Below are 16,755 nucleotides of genomic sequence, written 5' to 3' on the forward strand. Positions count from 1 at the left end.
GCTCACAAGTATACATTTTATTTTTGCAATGTTGAATAAAACCCATTTCCATTGAACAGAAATGAATACATGTTGCACTGAAGTGTCATTGTCGGTAGATGTTAATACTGTAGTCAAAACATCATAGCACTTAAATATATAGTCTTTGTTCAAGGCTGGGTCCCTCAAACTTTGCCTTGAATGAATACGATGGACAAACTTTTGCAAACACTTGACCTGAAAATAATGACCTATGCTTTGAGATTAGAAATCTCAGGAAGCTACAGTTGTAACATGTGCTGGTCCATGTAACGGAAGTCTACAAAATTGCAAAATATTGCATAAATACGATATGCATCAAATGTTGGTCTGTTATAGGAAACCATCAAGATAATCCTGAATTTTAGACTGCACTTCACATACTTTCCCCAAATCGGTTCAAAAACCAAAAATGGTGTAAGATGGCATGAGCATCAACAGAATAAAAGCCAATGACATTCCCTAAAATGATTAACAATTTAGAGTTACAAGGTCTGAAGGCTTCAAAAGCATTAAGTAACAATTGTTTAGACACTAAAAACAGTGACAGGAACAGAAATAAATGAATTATGAGTTGGAAAAAAGACAGACACAAAGCAAGTATTAATGCAAAAAGAATTGTACAAAGTGAATAGATGGGAGGGGAAGTCAACAAAAACATTAGTGTCATTACAGCAACACCAGTCTTCCTCATTGAGGGGAAACTTTCACATATGCTTCTAGAAAATGTAAGCACATCATAAGCGCTCTCCTCCAGACATATCCTTACCAACAAGTGCAAAATGTTGGCTACAGCCCTTCAAAGAAGCCTGTAAACCATAGAGGAAGTGCGGTAAGGCTGGATAAACTCACAGTAACTTAACCAGAGTAGAAGCTGTCGTTCTCTCGACAACTTCACCATCTTGATTAATGTTTATCTTTTCTTGTAAATGTACAGTTGGTTGTGTAGCTGCCACAGTCTTGGTCGACTCAGAGGTATTTGTGTCTGTTCAGTCAGAGATTAGCTTTAGGGGGGACTGGCTCATGATAAACTCTCCCACACCGATGAAGTACATGACCTGCACGATGCCGAACAGCGGTGCGATGACTAGAGCCCTGCAACCCGCACCCTTCAGGAATGCAGACGGCCCTTCTCGCCTGAAGATCTTGCTGTGGGAACAAAGAAACCAGCAAAGGTCACACACAGTAGATGATATACTCACATTGCAGAATTACAAATCAGTTAAATTGTAACATTTAAACAAGTAATGGGACTGATGCATCACCTGAAACAGTCAATTATGCCACTGTAGGTTTCCTCATTGGCTCCTTTATTCAGAGACTGCAGCCTGGTCTTAACCACTGTTAAAAACAAAAGACAAGGTGAGCATATGCATTCCCATTTGAAGTGCACCAAAGAGATGGGGCTTAAGAGGACAAAAAAAAGAAGCTTACCATCACATGGGTTAACAGCAACAGCAGCTGTGGAGCCCGCAACACATCCAGAGATGAATGACCAATAAAATGGTGCCGCATCTTCAGAGGAGGGCTTACCCAATTTGTTCAAATTTGCAAAGAGTGGGAAGTAAATGATCGAGAAAGGTACGTCTCTAAATTGGAGAAAGAGAGAAAACAAAAAGTTGCATTTATGTTCTCATTATTGTGAATGTTTGCATTTAACAGTCAAAGTAAAGATTTTACAATGCATTACCTCAATAGAGTTGCTCCAAGGCCTTTGTAGAGCCCCTGAATGCCTTGAGTGTGCAGTAACTCTCTTGCGATCTGGGTGGCAGATATGGCCCGGTGTGAGGTGCTGGGTATCACATTGTAGGAGCGACTCAGCACCGTGTTTGTGGTGGCCAGTCTATTGGGAGGGATGATGCCTGGTTTTCTCTGCTGTGCGGCTGTAAAGACAATCAGAAAAGTTGTTCCAAGTGAGTAATAATTACAATAAGGGATAATGTTGATCATTATTGCTAAATAAACTCCGTCAGCATCAGAATAAAGTACTGCATATACTAGATTTTAGGGCTGTACAATTGATCGTAATTGATTTTCGTTTTTTAACGATTATGAAAACAAGATAATCAAAAATAAAACGATTACTGTGCCACTGCCACATTCAGTCCAGCGTACCTTCCTTTCCTTAACAGCAGTGCGCTTTCTTTCCTCCCTAAAAGCCCAAGCTTGACATCCAAATTAGCCAAATAAGTGAGTATTGTAAAATGCAGTCTACTGTTGCTAAACTGCAGGACATGTTTGATATTAAACTGTTATTAAAAGGGCATTAAGCCACAAAAGAGACTGTTCCCCAGGTGGTTTTCTGTGTGCGGAGCCGAATGCGGATCATCAAATGGGCATTTTGACAAGTCAAAATGCCTTTTTGGAGAGTATTCATGTAAACAGTGAGTTGTGTCTTAAGTAAATGTACACAGTAAAGAAAGAGAACTTGTGTGTAAAAGTAGTGATGCTCCGATTGATTGGCCGCCGATCATGATCGGCCGATATTGGCAAAAAATAGCTTGATCGGCAACCCCCAAAAGCACCGATCAAAAAAGCCGATCACGTGACGTAAATAACTCGCGCAACTTTTCCGCATGCGCGGCAACACAACAGCAGAGCAGAGCTTGCTTAACAGTGGCAAAATGAGTTCTCCTATGACGGCAATTCAATGGCAATTATAAACGAGCGCACAACTGATGCTGGCGCGCGCGGTAAATGACATTCACGAGAGGATAACAGATCTACGCGCGAGGAAACGGGAACTCGCGAGCTCATTCAAACCCTGCGCGGGCGCATGACATCTCTGCCCTCGCGCGCGCGCATGATCATTCCCCACACTCTCGCGCTTGATCTCCTCTCGCCTGCTGATTTTGCTCGCTCTAACACTTTTATTTTTGGCAGTCGAGGGGCGGGACTTACTGTTTTAATAACCTCAAATGTCATTGTCATTATTTTATTTTTTGGATCTGATGTAGTTAGTTCCTCAACTACATCCATTGTAGTCTGCCTGACCCCTCTTTGTTTTGAAAAATTATACTGTGCCTTATTTGGAAAAGGTGGCCTACAGTAGCCTTATGTTATCTTGTTTTCTAACTACAATTAAATAAATATTGGTGGTTCTTCAAGATTTTCTTGACTCTAGCATATTTCCATTCTGTGATCGGCAATCGGCAGATCATGATTTTGGTGATCGGTAATCGGCCCCAAAAATGCTGATCGGAGCATCACTATGTAAAAGTATATTGGATTCGTGCATTAGCTCTTAAAGTGACAGCAGCCTAATAAACCTGCTGCAGCCTGTCATTAAAGATAAACAACAAATGACAGGAAATTACTCACTGACCTTGACTGAATAACTTAAGTAGATTTAATAAGGATTAATCTATTTTTAATATGTACAGTATGACTAGGCAATGTTATATGAAGTGTTGTTTTACATGATTATATATATTTTTTAAATATATTATCTGAATACCACTGTTGGTACATATTCCTGAAAAACGTAACTATTTTGTTCATTCAAAATTTCGCTCTGTTGTATTTTTTTTGTGATTGCCCTTTTCTTACATTAGTTAACCTAGTATTAGTTTATGCTGAAGTATCGATAAAATTACTTATGATCAAAGTCTTATTTCACAATATTGCACACCAATAATCGTGATTTCAATATTAACCAAAATAATCATGATTATTATTTTTTGCCATAATCGAGCAGCCATACTAGATTTCACTGCTCCAATAAGCACAAAAAGGAAATCCTACCTAGTCTCCCAGCATCCTGTAGTTGAATTTTCAGCATCTCCATTGGAGTAGTGATGACAACCTGGCACATGCCAGCAGCACATCCAGCCAACATCTCTTTAACCACAGTCAGCCCTCTCCTGTAACAAACAAGGCAATGGTTATATAACAGCACAGATGTTAAATTGTAATTGTTAGGTAAAACATATTGAATAGCACCAAGTGTAGCAGTAGCAAACATACCCGTCTTTGGAGAGGTGCTGCCGGAAGAAGTCATTGGCTGCCAGTTTGATGGCCTTCTCAGGAGTGACCAGTGTAAGATTAACTGCAGCACCTAAAAGACAAACAAAAAAAGGGTTAATAAACCACACCACAACTGATCACAGATCAGCAAACACACATTCCCCACCACCATCAAACCAGAGATACATCTACAACATGACCTTATCAAGTAACATTCAAGCAGATTATAAGATAAAAATGCCACTAACAGACTAAGAATATAAGCAAAGCTTATTAGAAAACTGTGAGATGATGATGGAGGGGGATTTTACATAATGTGAACAAAATGAAAAATAAAATAAAAACAACTATATAAACAAACAGAGAGGATATTAGAAATATAGGATAGAATTTTCAATGTAGTGAGAAAAGAATGCAGGCACATTCCAGAAAGAGACTGACATTAGGGTTGTGCAGTATGACGGTATATTCAGTGCAACGGTAGAAATGTGAGATTTCGCTATGCTGTTTATGCAGCGTTAAATCTGCAAACAAACCGCTTCCAATGAAGACAGCTTTGTTGATGTGTAGTTTTGACGTGTGCTAACTATAGCATTAATAAAGTAAATCAACTGATGTGCAGTCACAGCCATTTTACAACAGCTTAAAATGTTGCAGACAATTATATTCATAATACACTGCATTGATAAATTCACACATGCATAAGTCTGGCATTAAGTTTAAATAAAGAAAATAAGATTAAGTAACATTCATTTATAACATACTCGATTTACTATATTACATAATCGTGTAATAATGCCTGTTTTCTGTAATATATAAAATGTTTTTACTTTAATTCAGGCCAAAATAATTGTGATAAATAAATTTACAGTGATGTAGGTATTTGTTCATACTGCCCAGCCCTAACTAGGACCATGTTGTTTTAAGATACAACGGTTTAAAAGAAACAGTTGTTCACATGATCAGACTGATCTTAAAAAAAAAGAAGCAGATAATGAGCATAAGTGATGATATCCAACAAAACATTCTAGATGTTAACAGAACATGGCAAGATGGGTTAGTACTGAATGAGACAAGAGCAAGGACAGTGAAGAAAAAAAGTGAAGAAGAAAAAAATCTACAAAGAAACAAGAAGCAAAAAAGTAAATATCAAAATGATTCAACAATTAACTATAAATAAAAACAACATCAAAAATATTGGTGCCTAATTGTAATAGAGCAGAGTGGGTAAGAACCATGATAAATGATTTGCCTCCAGCGTGGCTGCGCCTTATCGGCTAGCCTTCACTATGCCAGCGGGGACCCATGTCTGTAACATGAAAAACACAGATGCAAACAACAGCATTCCTCACAGAAATGGAGACCCGGCACAAAACACCGACTCCAATCTCCCCCAAACTCTACAGATAACACTCTTCAAGGAAACTTATATTGGTCAATTGCATAACTGAAGCCAAACAACCGATCTACCAATTATAATAATTACAACATGTTTGATTTGCTTAATTTAAAGTAAACCCTCTGATGCATTAAATATTAAAATCACATGTCTAAAGACTTTAAAACAGCATCTAATCATTCTCATTCTCATTTTTTTTTTTTTTTTTTTTTACAACTTTCTTGAGTTTAAAATAAAATCTGCATTTTGAAAGATTGGCCCATTTAAAATGAAAAGATTATGGTAAATATTGCAAATGTACTTGGTGCATCACCACTTTCGTGAGCTATGTTTAATACACGTGGTCATGAATATGGACAGTCATGCAGAATTATGGCTAAGGGTAAATATAAATCACCCCATTGTGGTTTGGGTGTAACATCACACCCTGAATGGTTAAAATGCCACTATAGTGGACACCATGCATCAGGGGGTTAAAAGTAAGGTATAAGTAATACTCTGGTTGGTACAATGGACGCACTATCAACCTAAAGTATAGTATTGATTTTTAATTAAACTCTTTGATTTTATTTTATTTTTAAAAACTGTTCAGACGTTGGGAAAATGCTTAAATATTGCTATAAGTGCAACCAATTACAAAAAAATTCTGAGTTTGAGTTTACTATCACCAGCCAACCAATTCTAGTTCATTATCCAAAGTCATATGGACTGGATTCCTCAAGTCTATTCAGGTGTACCCATCATGCCATTAAAAAAAACTATACTAATCTAAAAAAGGCATACTATACATTTACAGGCACTTATAAATAAATAAATGAGTGAATCTTACCTCTATACATGCCAAAGTATCCCTCAGATCGCACTGTTTTGATGAGGCAGTCAATCCTGAAAGACAAACAAGATGTTTTAACATGGACCAGTCTACTGGTTTCCACAAATTAACCTTTATTAACAACAAAAGTCATGTGCTCTCAGTTCACCATGTATGTGTTTGCATCATGCATAGGACATGGTCTGGCTTTAATCCTTATAAGGCTTTGCAGTGACCATAGCGGCCAAACCATCATGTCAGGCGGCAACTAACACCTGCCCACGCATCACATTCCACTAGGATTAGCTACCAATGCAAGGCAGCTTATCAAATCAAAGTAAGGGGTCTGACGCACAGCCATGACTCAAACAGGAGTATATTATATTATAACACCACTAAAATGGCGTTTGTGAATTGAAATGGAAAAGTACCAGAATTTTCTAAGCAAATTTAACAGAATTGAGAGGTTTAAAGAAAAAGTGGCAGGCTCTTACATGCTCTTGTAGACTTGCTGGCCTGGTCTCTGGTTCTGAAGTCTGGTCTTAACCAAATCAATGGGAAACACGCAAGTGACCCCAACAATGCCAGCAATACCACCATTAATCAGCTTGGCAGGGAGGCTAGAGGAAAAACAAACAAAAAGAGGTGAGAATGAAAGCATGCCCTTAAAATATACAACTAAAGTGCTTTACAAAATTCCAAAAAAAAAACACTTAAAAATAAGTGAATTCAAGGGGTCTTTTATCAAATTCACTTGTAAGACATTAAAAACGTTACACAGACACACATTTATATATCCTTTTGATATTAATGAACTTATCGATTAATGAATATACACACACTTTGTTTATAAAATATTTAACTAAAGGCAATTCAAAAAATTCAAGGTCGAAGGTGGTGTTTTGTCAATTCATTAACATCAAATAGACATTCAACAGAAGAAATCACCCAGAAACAACCATTTACTTTGTTAAACAAAACGTTAAAATGTATATAAATGAATAATATTCTCCTGTACCTGATCTGCTGAGACATTATGAAGTTTCAGATAAAGACTGAGAGTTTGATGAGAGCTTCTTGCAGTGATCAGTGAAGGAAGCAAGGAAGTAGCTACAGACCACGAGTGCGGAGACCTGGAAGTAAAGACACAGAGATGACTGTTAACTGACTGATATACCGTAAATAAGCCGGTCTGCACGTACTCTACAACCGGAAAAAATAACTTACACCTCACTGTCATTAAGCTCTTCCTACGCCTCTCATGACGCTCTAATCCACTGACCAAAACACTGAACGATAAAGGTCAAATGACACGGACTTCCGGCTAGTGTGTATGTGTGGGTGCGCGCGCATGTACACAAGCACGCCTGCCCTGTACGCATGTGTTCAGTTCCGTCAGGGTTTGGCTTTGCCTTTGTGTCGTGTTATTGGATCTCTACTCTGCTGGGTAGAGATATCAGTAGTCAATGGGAAATCCGACTCATTTCCGCGAATTGGTTCTTATGAACAATTTCAAAGAGCGGGCAATTCTTTTACGTCCTGACGTAATTAACGTTACGCCATTACGTTGTCCCCAACATCTCGCAGATTAAATGTTCTAAAACGTTATAATAAAGCCATCTATATACAGTTTAGTACGTTTTCATTTTTAAATAATGGAATTTGTTATTGACTCGATGAACGCTCGGACTGCTTCAGAAATCGTGAACAACTCATTCAAACTAGTTGTGTGAACTGGTTCGAAAAGAGTCGATCCAAAAGAAGGATTCAAATTCACTTCACAAGCATTTAACAAGATTACTCAAGACCTGACATGTTTCAGTGACATTCCTCTAACACACAGCTTTTGCTTCAGGCTTGCAAAGAAACGGAAGACTCTGCATGTCTTCGTTAATTTACAACACATGCAGTTCCCTATTCTTAAAATATACTTTTTTTTTTTTTTTTTTTTTTTTTTTTGCGGCTGTAGCATTTAAGATAGACAAATACAGTAATAACAAGACAATGAAGTATCTATTGCAATGCATTTTTATAAAAAGCGGAAAATTCAAAACTACGAGGCGGTTAAGGAAATTTCGAGAAAAGCGGAAATGAATGAATCTGAATGAATGAATTACCCGGTTTCAACTAACGTTAACGGTCTAAACTGCAGGTTATTTGGCAAACACACTAAAGCCGGTTTAAATAAGTCAAACACTTAAAAGAACACACCTCCACCACTGAAAATATGAGTCCAATGACTTGATAATATTACTAATAAACGTTTGGTCGGTGCATATCATTTATATCTCTACTATGTGACATTTTTACTTCTATGTTACTCTACTAGAACAGAAAGCTGGTTTAGGCTTTTTCCTAAATATACACTCACCTCTGAAATCGTTCAAAAAATGTAAATGAGTTTCGATACCAGAACCTTCCACAGCGAAGAAATTTGAATGAGTGGTTCTATGGAAAATTCCTTTCAGTTTTAAAATAGGAGGCGGGCCATTTGTGCCGGGCGTAAATGTACTTGTCCAATCAAACCAGAGAGTACTTCTATACTCTTTGATCATACCTCAATATATTTGCATACCCACATTCATTCGTCACTCAGTTCTAAGGACCTCCTCCTATGAGTCAAAGCCGAGGGGGTGCATTGGTGTCAAATTACACCAGCCATATGGAAAGCTACGGGTGTTTTAGTTCAATGACGTTTACAGAATAATAGCTGTTTGTGTTAAAAACAATATGAATAATATATATCTATCGGCAGCATGAATAAACATAAAAACATACCATAACAAATAACAAAAACATAAACAAATGGTTGTACATTTTGTTTTCCAGAGTAGCTGTGTTCTACAGTAATCACAGACACAACTTTCACAGACACGAGTAAGCTAATTTTCTTGATTGCCCTGATTAACATTAGAATGCTTGTGTAAACATTGTATAAAGGCCAATTTGCAAAAAAAAAAGCCTCTATTTTTCACATGAAACCCTGTTTTTATAAACTGTGTCATGAGGCAAAGTGTATACTTGTTTGGTCTAAGTAGCCTAACTGTGATTAAGAGATGTAGAACTACGCCACCCTCTTTCTAAAGATCATGATGAAGGCAAATACCGGGAAGTTACTAATCTAACGACACTTCTTCTCAATGAGATTAAGTGAAACTCCAGAAAGATCATGTTAATCTTTGTTTCTCTGGCTGAGGTTGAAATACAGTTATAAATTAAGCAAACAGTTGTCCGATGTGCTTAAAATAACACACAATGAACTTGCAGGTGTTATATTAAAATGACCAGGCATGCAGCTGGTGGTTGTCAGTCACAGGACCAGCTTTATTTAGTTCATTGACTCATAGCATGTGATCCACGGCTATTGATCAGGGCTGCGTTTCCCAAAAGCATTGTAAGCCTAAGTAGATCAAGAACCATTGCCAGCAATGGTCTCTACGATAAACTTGGCTCATAATACTTTTGAAAAGTCTAAGTCTAATCTTGATCTAATTTAGGTACAGAAAGCAAACGCTGTTTAATTATATTGCACGGCTGTGTTTTTCTGTCATGCTGCTCTTCTTTTTTTTTAGACTATCTTTTTCAGAAATTTTTTTTTTTTTTTTTTTTTGAGCTTCTGACTTGTTGAGACCTGAATGACATCTGAAAGTTTTTAGGTCATGATAAACATCAAAGACACGACTGGAATGTATCTTATAGACTCAGATTTGAATGCAACTCTTCTATAGTTCAGCAACAACAACTGAAATTCAGCCATTGGCTTCTCAACCTTTGGCTTATGTTTCAAGTCTAGCCAGTTTTAGCAGGAGGAATGTGGCAGAAAAAAATTCCACTGGACACTGAACACATGGGGAAGGTATTCTAGTCCCACCAACCCTGTAAAAGACTGCTGAGCAGCCAGATTCCACCAGCTTTATTGTTTGATGTATTATTATATCAGGGCATTGGATTATCACAACACAGACTCATGCGCTATTGTCAAGAAAGCATCTGCGCCATTCTAATTTGATTGGCCAGATTGTGACCAAGCCGACAGGAATCCTTGAATAATATAAAGGGGATCACAGTGGGATCACGTCTCTACATGTGAATGAACATTAAAGAGAAATTAGCAAGGGGAAATATTAAATAACAGCTGAAAGATGAGGAACAACTTCACATTATGCTATTGTGTAATCCTTACACATCAATATAACATATTTGGAAGGGAACAAAAGGACATACTGTATTTTTACTCATAATTATAGAACATGTAGTACCTTTCATTTGTTTCAAAAGAGGAGTAGGTTATGTTTGTACTGGTTGTTAGGACACTGACTGAGAGGCGGAACATGACATATTTAATTTGTTGTCCTGTTATGAACCCCAAGCATGTAACCATGGCGTCAGTCCTTGATCCACCTCTAGGCAATTCTTTCCCAACCCTCCCCTGTAGCCCTTATTTTCTGACACGTAAAAAAAGAAAGATATATTATTGCGTGACAGCCATAAAAGAAAAACATAGTAACGGCTGGTTACAAGTATCCATAAAATACAATATGGCCTATAAAGACAGAAACAAAAGGACTAGAATGAATGCAAACTTGGGTTAACCATCCTCTGAGTTCGTAATATAAATAACCCAGAGCTATTTGCCTCTCTAAATGTGCATTATCTAGCAATGATTGCTCATTTACTACACACAAACACACCGGCTACTTCTCGGACAATTAAAAGTCAATGACACTGTTTGGTGGTTCAATACAAAGCAGGTCTTTTAATGAAAAACATTTAGGCAAAACAATGTTTTACCAAGTGGCACAGTCTCAGAATCAGTATTCAAAGGGTTCTCTAAGCAAAGCAACATCGGTTCAGCCAATGGTATGCTTTTAAGGTGGGACTACAGACAGGGGGAATGTTTGGCAGTCGTTTTTGTAACTATTTTAAGAGGCAGCAGCTTTGTATGAATTTGTATTATGTGATTTGAATGGAGATGTGAGGTTTTTTTTATAGAAAAAGTAAGCATGATGGTTCACCCCTAAACCTAAGCAGATCGTAGAAAAACATACAAAAGAGATTGTAGAAATTCATATGAATTAGTCAACAATTCGCCAAAACATAAAATGGTTCAAGCTATTGTCCTTACAACCAACTGGATGAATAATTTCATAAACACCCATTGTTAAACCATATACACTAGCAATAGTGATAAAACACATTTTTATGGAAGGATTTTTCCTCTAAATTTTTTTATAGAGACACTGCCGATCAAACACTAAAGCATCATTAAAGTTTGCAGAAGGTCTATTATCCATAAAAGCATAAGTATTTGAACCCCATTAAAACCACACCTTTTTTTTAAACCACTTTTGGCCTCATTAAAGACATCAGATGCTTGATATAAAATACAGCAGTTAGGTAACTTAGTGACATAGTGGTTTACTCAGTGATTATCTAACAAACAATTTCCACCAGTCAACTGCTACAACACACACACACTTTGTTTTAATTTCAGTTTTAGTCAAGGAATTATCAAACATTACTCGTACTGTTCCCAATATGGCTGGATGTAGTTCTCCTCAGGGTCGGGGTACAGATGACGAACAGGTTTGGAGCATTTCCTCGCAGCGCTGCTGATTTTGTGGGCACATTCATCACTGTGGGTGTTACAGGTGCTGCAGTGGCAACTAAGTGCCACTGGATAGGTGAAGTGAGGATCTGCATATGAAGGACAGCCAGGCAAGATGGCCGTCCGGTACTCGACTTCCTGATAGGTGCAGCCCCTCTGAACCAGGAAACGAGGACCCACCAACTCCTTCACATTACTGTCCTATAGGACGAATGTACGTAGAGATGCATATTTAGCCAAATTGCCACTAAATCATTTCAGAAAACATTTGAGGGAAGGGATTTCCTGGAATGATGTGTGTTATCGTACTTCTGTGGCGAGGCATATTTGGAGTGTCTGCGTGAGAGCGCCCTCTGGCTTTCAGATGGAGCAGCATTTACTACTGATCACAGAGCCGTACTTCACTGACAAGCTGCGCATAACATAATCGCAGCCTTTGCCAAACCGCCTGTGGCAGAGCCCGTCTACGGAGAGCCTGCTCACTCCCTATTAAGTCCTATTGTACCGAATTTTGGTTGTAGTTCCACCAGAGTTCCACTGGGGGCGATCGCCCATGAGTGCAAAATGAATGGGAGTCAATGGGGCTAGACGGCTAAATTTGTCTCTTTCACCCGATTGCCGTTGAGAAATCTCAGATTTGATTGTAGGTTTCGCAAGTTCAACATGGGTTATAGGTCGAAAGTTGAATGAACCAGTACTTATGTCCTTTCGATTTCTTACAGGTTGAGTTGTTGTTGCCCATAACACGCTAGCATTCTGCTAATGAACGCTGATTGGTCAGTGAAGGACTGATTACGACCAGAGATACCACTTGATGGCATCGTGGCATCCGAAGCGGGACCAGAAACAAACAAAACAAAAACTCTTCTAGCACGTGTAGTTACCTGTGTCAGCTGTGTTGTCGATGCCTCGAGAGAAAAGAAAGTGCAGAGCGCGAAAGCACCAAAGTGAATGAAGGATTGCCGTAAAGCAGTATCTCTGGTCGAACGATGTGTATGACGTCATTGACACTTTAAGAGAATTTTTAAAGTAAATAAGTGACTCTAAAAAATCTAACACCCAGCAATGTGTAATTTCTTTGCATCTCCTTTCGAATACAAAATTCAAATTACTAGACAAAAAATTATATCCTGAGAAAAGTGGATTTTGATGGGTATAGCGCCATAGACCTCCATTCATTCTGCACTCGTCCTGTGAGCGCCCTCATATGGAATCAGAGTGGAACTGCAACCAGTTCAGAAGCCGGAAGTTTACTGAGAGTGAAACTTCTCGCCTTATTAGACATTCTCTGGCTGCGGTTTCATTTCGATTAATCGTGCAGCCCTACTTTTAGTGAATGATTCCTTGTTTTTCTTAGTGTAAAGAACATTTAAACCCTTTGAACATTTTAACATTTTTGGGACTAATTATGAAATCACAGCTAGAAAAAAATAAATGACCTTTTTTACGGTGCCATCATTTGACTTTGTCCTATTGGGGTAAATCATTTTGGCAAATTTTCTGAAACGTCACACACTGTCTTAAAAGTAGAGGAAAGGTCTTAGTGTTTCAAAAACTTGAAACAAATTCAGACGTAACTTCACTGCCTGGAAAATAGTGAAACCATGTCTTAGTTTTTTTTTATTAAAACATCAAACAAATCTTTAACATTGTTTCTTTCTTGGAATTCCAAACCAATTGTAGCATAAGTGAAAATCAACAAGACTCTTCGTTTTCAGTGTATGACTGGATTTTGACCTGTTTAGTCATCATTTTTGGAGCATCAATGCTTGTCAGTGTGAGGCCAATAGGCAGTGGCGTCTTCCCTGACCTGTGGTTGTAGTATGGATCACATCTTCCAAACTGGCATAGGATAATGTCCTCAAATGCCTGACTTCCACAACAATCTATTATATTCTTTATCTCTGTTATCACCCTCACTGCTTTTATCCTCCTTGACCTCCAACTTCTTCCTTTCGCCTTGTTTTCTGATGCACTGCCGTCACTATCATCAATACTTTCTGGAAAAGGTACAGTGTTTCCTCTCTTTCTTCATCCAAACAACATCAACCTAAAACACAGGCAAAAAGGCTAGCCTGCTAGTACTGAACAACAGTGCCATCTACACAGAAATTGCAGGTAATTAATGAATGAAGGTTAATTTTTGGGTGAACTAACACTTCGAAAGTTCTTCGTGGAACAATAGATGTCAAAAATGAACATTTATTTTAAAGAGATTATGATCTTATTTATTCTGTGGAACACAAAATGAAATTAAATGGAATGGAAAAATCTTGTTTGTGTTCCACAGAAGAACGAAAGTCACAGGTTTGGCATAGGTGTGAGTGACAGATTTCATCTTATCATTTGTTAAAATCAGCTTGCACACTGCAAGCTGGAGCGTCTCTCCTTGATCCAGCTCTCTACAAAACCCTCCTCACTTTCTGTCCCCACACTTACCCTGGAGAAACAGAAGCCCATGCAGATGGAGGTGTTGACAGCCACACAGTAATTACACTCCTGTCTCTCGATGTAAATGGTGTACTCAGTGGGGGCACACATAGGCGCTGATATCTTCATCAAAAGTCCCAGCATGCCAACCACATACAGAGGAGACATTATAGCTGGCAGGGTATCAGGATGTCTGTTAGTGGGATATGGAGAACTACAGTGAATATAATGAAAGGGTTACTCTAAAAATCACAAATATAGACATAGTAAACCAGGCAACATGATCTTCTTAAACTGAATTTGGCATTTATTGTGAAATGTGAGTGGTGATAGCACATGATTGCACAAGTTGCCACTGTGGCTTGTTTTTGTAGGTGGTTTCCAGGGTTTTGTTTTGCTGCCTTTAAGTGCAGCTGGGAAACTCTTATCTCGGAGTCGGGCATTAGTTATTACGAAATGTCGAAATATTTTGCGAACAATTAACCCAATTAACCACATCTGAATTCAAAATGATGAAAATTTCTATCACTTTTTTTTTTTTCATGGTATCACAACTAAATGTGATGCAAACTGAGAAAGTTGAGTGATTAACATAATTAGCTATCTTTCAAATCAATACGTTTCTTCCAACATCACAACATTGCAACTCATGTGTCATCTAGAATTTTAAGTTTTCCACCCGTAAATTTCGACTATGCTCTGTCATTCGTGGGCTCTCCACTTGAAGGGCACAGTAGGTTAACTCTAATCATTTCATGGAAGCCTATTTCAACCACATAAGAAAAAAAAAAATCATGCTTTTGTATAATTATGACATAAAAAGAAGAAATTATATTAGATGAAAAGTCAAAATTATGACATAAGTCACAATTATGGGATGAAAAGTCAAATTTTGATAAAAAAGTAGAAATTATAACAAAAAGTCATAGTTATGATATAGAAAGTCATTATTTCGACCTCTTGACTGTCAATGGCTTAGTGTGTCATAAATAATTATGACTTTTTTTATGTCATAATTTTCGACTTTTTATCTCATAATTCTGAAATAAAGTTCAATATTGACTTAGTATGTCATAACTATTACTTAGCATGTCATAATTTCGGCATAGTGTGTCATAATCATATTTAAGACTTTTTTAGTCATTTCGACTTTTCACCTCATAATTGGCAGTCGACTTTTCATCTTATAAATATTACTTAGCATGTCATAATTATGATTTAACAAAGCATTTTTTTTTTTTCACATGTGGTGGAAATAGGCTTCTATGATTTCGTAGCTCCACTGACAGAGGAAAAAACGTAAAGGGTCATTCACACAGAAAGCATTTATGCAGTAAAGATGTGAGGCGCAGCACGACTGCAGGGATGAGCCCTGATGAAAAAACACAGAGTTTGGAGAGCCGTTTTGAACTTGATCTACTCTTAACCTTAATTTGCAGGGGTTCTCAACTCTGGCACTCGTGGTCTTTCCTGAACTTTCCTGCAGAGTTTAGCTCCAACATCCAACTCACCTGCTGCCTGTAGCTTTCTAGTAAGCCTGAAGATCTTGATTAGCTTGTTTAGGTGTGTTTTGGGTTGGACTCGGAGCAATGCATGAAAGTTGACCTTGATGGCCAGAGTTGAGAACCCCTGGTCTAATGCATGTTTAGAAAAAAAGACACCATTATGGAATTCCAAAAATGCATTCCATTGCCATACTTGCCTGGAACAGCATTGTTTTGCAACGAGAAAAAATTGTCCATATGATGAAAAAGAGTCAGCCAAGAGACAGTCACTTTTTGGTGTTTATAACTCAATATATATAACTAAAAAATACATACAGAATCTCATTGCTATCTTTTCATGTGTCTTTCCTACTTTTTGGCTGCCAAACAGCAGTGTTATAGTAAATCAAAAGGACCACTTACCTGGAGGATGTGGTTAAACCTGCTTGTGTTGAAACTAAGGCTGCTGCTCTTATACAGACACAGAACCTGATCTCTCGCTGTCTCTTTCATCTCCATCATCAGCTACTGTGCAGCATGCATAAAAATGACTCTTTTCTAATCAAATCACTTACATGCTGTATGGTCACTATTAAGGGCCTACTAAATATTCACACTGCATCTCAATACCCCTAAATCTCTGTTACGTTTAAATATCAATTTACTGTAAGTCTCAGATGTTTCTTCTAAAATTACTTGCAAAATAAACATAAAAAATTATAATAATCCCAAAATAATTAAAAGCAAGCGAAAAAACAAAACAAATACATAAATAGACACAAAGGGCCCTATTTTAACGATCTGAAACCCAAGTATCAAGCGCGAAACACAAGTAACTTTGTGGGTGGATCTCGGGCGACACAAATCTAAAATGGGTTGGTCTGAAGTAGGTTCATTACTCATAGGTGTGGTTTGGGCGTAACATGAAATAAACCAATCATAGCGTCATCTCACATTCCCTTTAAGAGCAGGCGCGCTTGTTCCATGGCGGATTGCTATTATAACGGCGGATTTGCCAGGCGCGCGCCAGGAGCGTTTC

At 37.9% G+C, this 16,755-nt stretch overlaps 2 protein-coding genes across 3 annotated transcripts; both read right to left on the bottom strand.

Annotated features, from left to right (window-relative positions):
* Positions 1-2: 2 nt before the first annotated feature.
* slc25a55a (solute carrier family 25 member 55a) lies at positions 3-8,691 on the bottom strand. Of its 2 annotated transcripts, none has more exons than XM_082137095.1 (10): positions 8,566-8,691; positions 7,213-7,327; positions 6,689-6,814; positions 6,213-6,268; positions 3,985-4,075; positions 3,763-3,881; positions 1,709-1,901; positions 1,453-1,607; positions 1,284-1,359; positions 3-1,167 (listed from the first exon to the last, which is right to left on the bottom strand). In XM_082137095.1, exons 2-10 carry the CDS (start codon positions 7,227-7,229, stop codon positions 1,008-1,010), a joined length of 993 nt encoding a protein of 330 aa, XP_081993221.1. In that variant the 5' UTR covers positions 7,230-7,327; positions 8,566-8,691; the 3' UTR covers positions 3-1,007. The 2 variants fall into 2 exon arrangements, with proteins under 2 accessions (XP_081993221.1, XP_081993222.1); XM_082137096.1 differs by lacking the exon at positions 8,566-8,691 and adding an exon at positions 7,422-8,538.
* Positions 8,692-10,989: 2,298 nt separating this feature from the next.
* On the bottom strand, positions 10,990-14,422 carry tshba (thyroid stimulating hormone subunit beta a). Its single transcript, XM_082136631.1, has 2 exons — positions 14,242-14,422; positions 10,990-12,003 (listed from the first exon to the last, which is right to left on the bottom strand). Exons 1-2 carry the CDS (start codon positions 14,398-14,400, stop codon positions 11,713-11,715), a joined length of 450 nt encoding a protein of 149 aa, XP_081992757.1. The 5' UTR covers positions 14,401-14,422; the 3' UTR covers positions 10,990-11,712.
* Positions 14,423-16,755: the final 2,333 nt, after the last annotated feature.

Source organism: Leuciscus leuciscus, assembly GCF_965113295.1.
Source record: "Leuciscus leuciscus genome assembly, chromosome: 14".
NCBI classification, from domain to species: domain Eukaryota; kingdom Metazoa; phylum Chordata; class Actinopteri; order Cypriniformes; family Leuciscidae; genus Leuciscus; species Leuciscus leuciscus.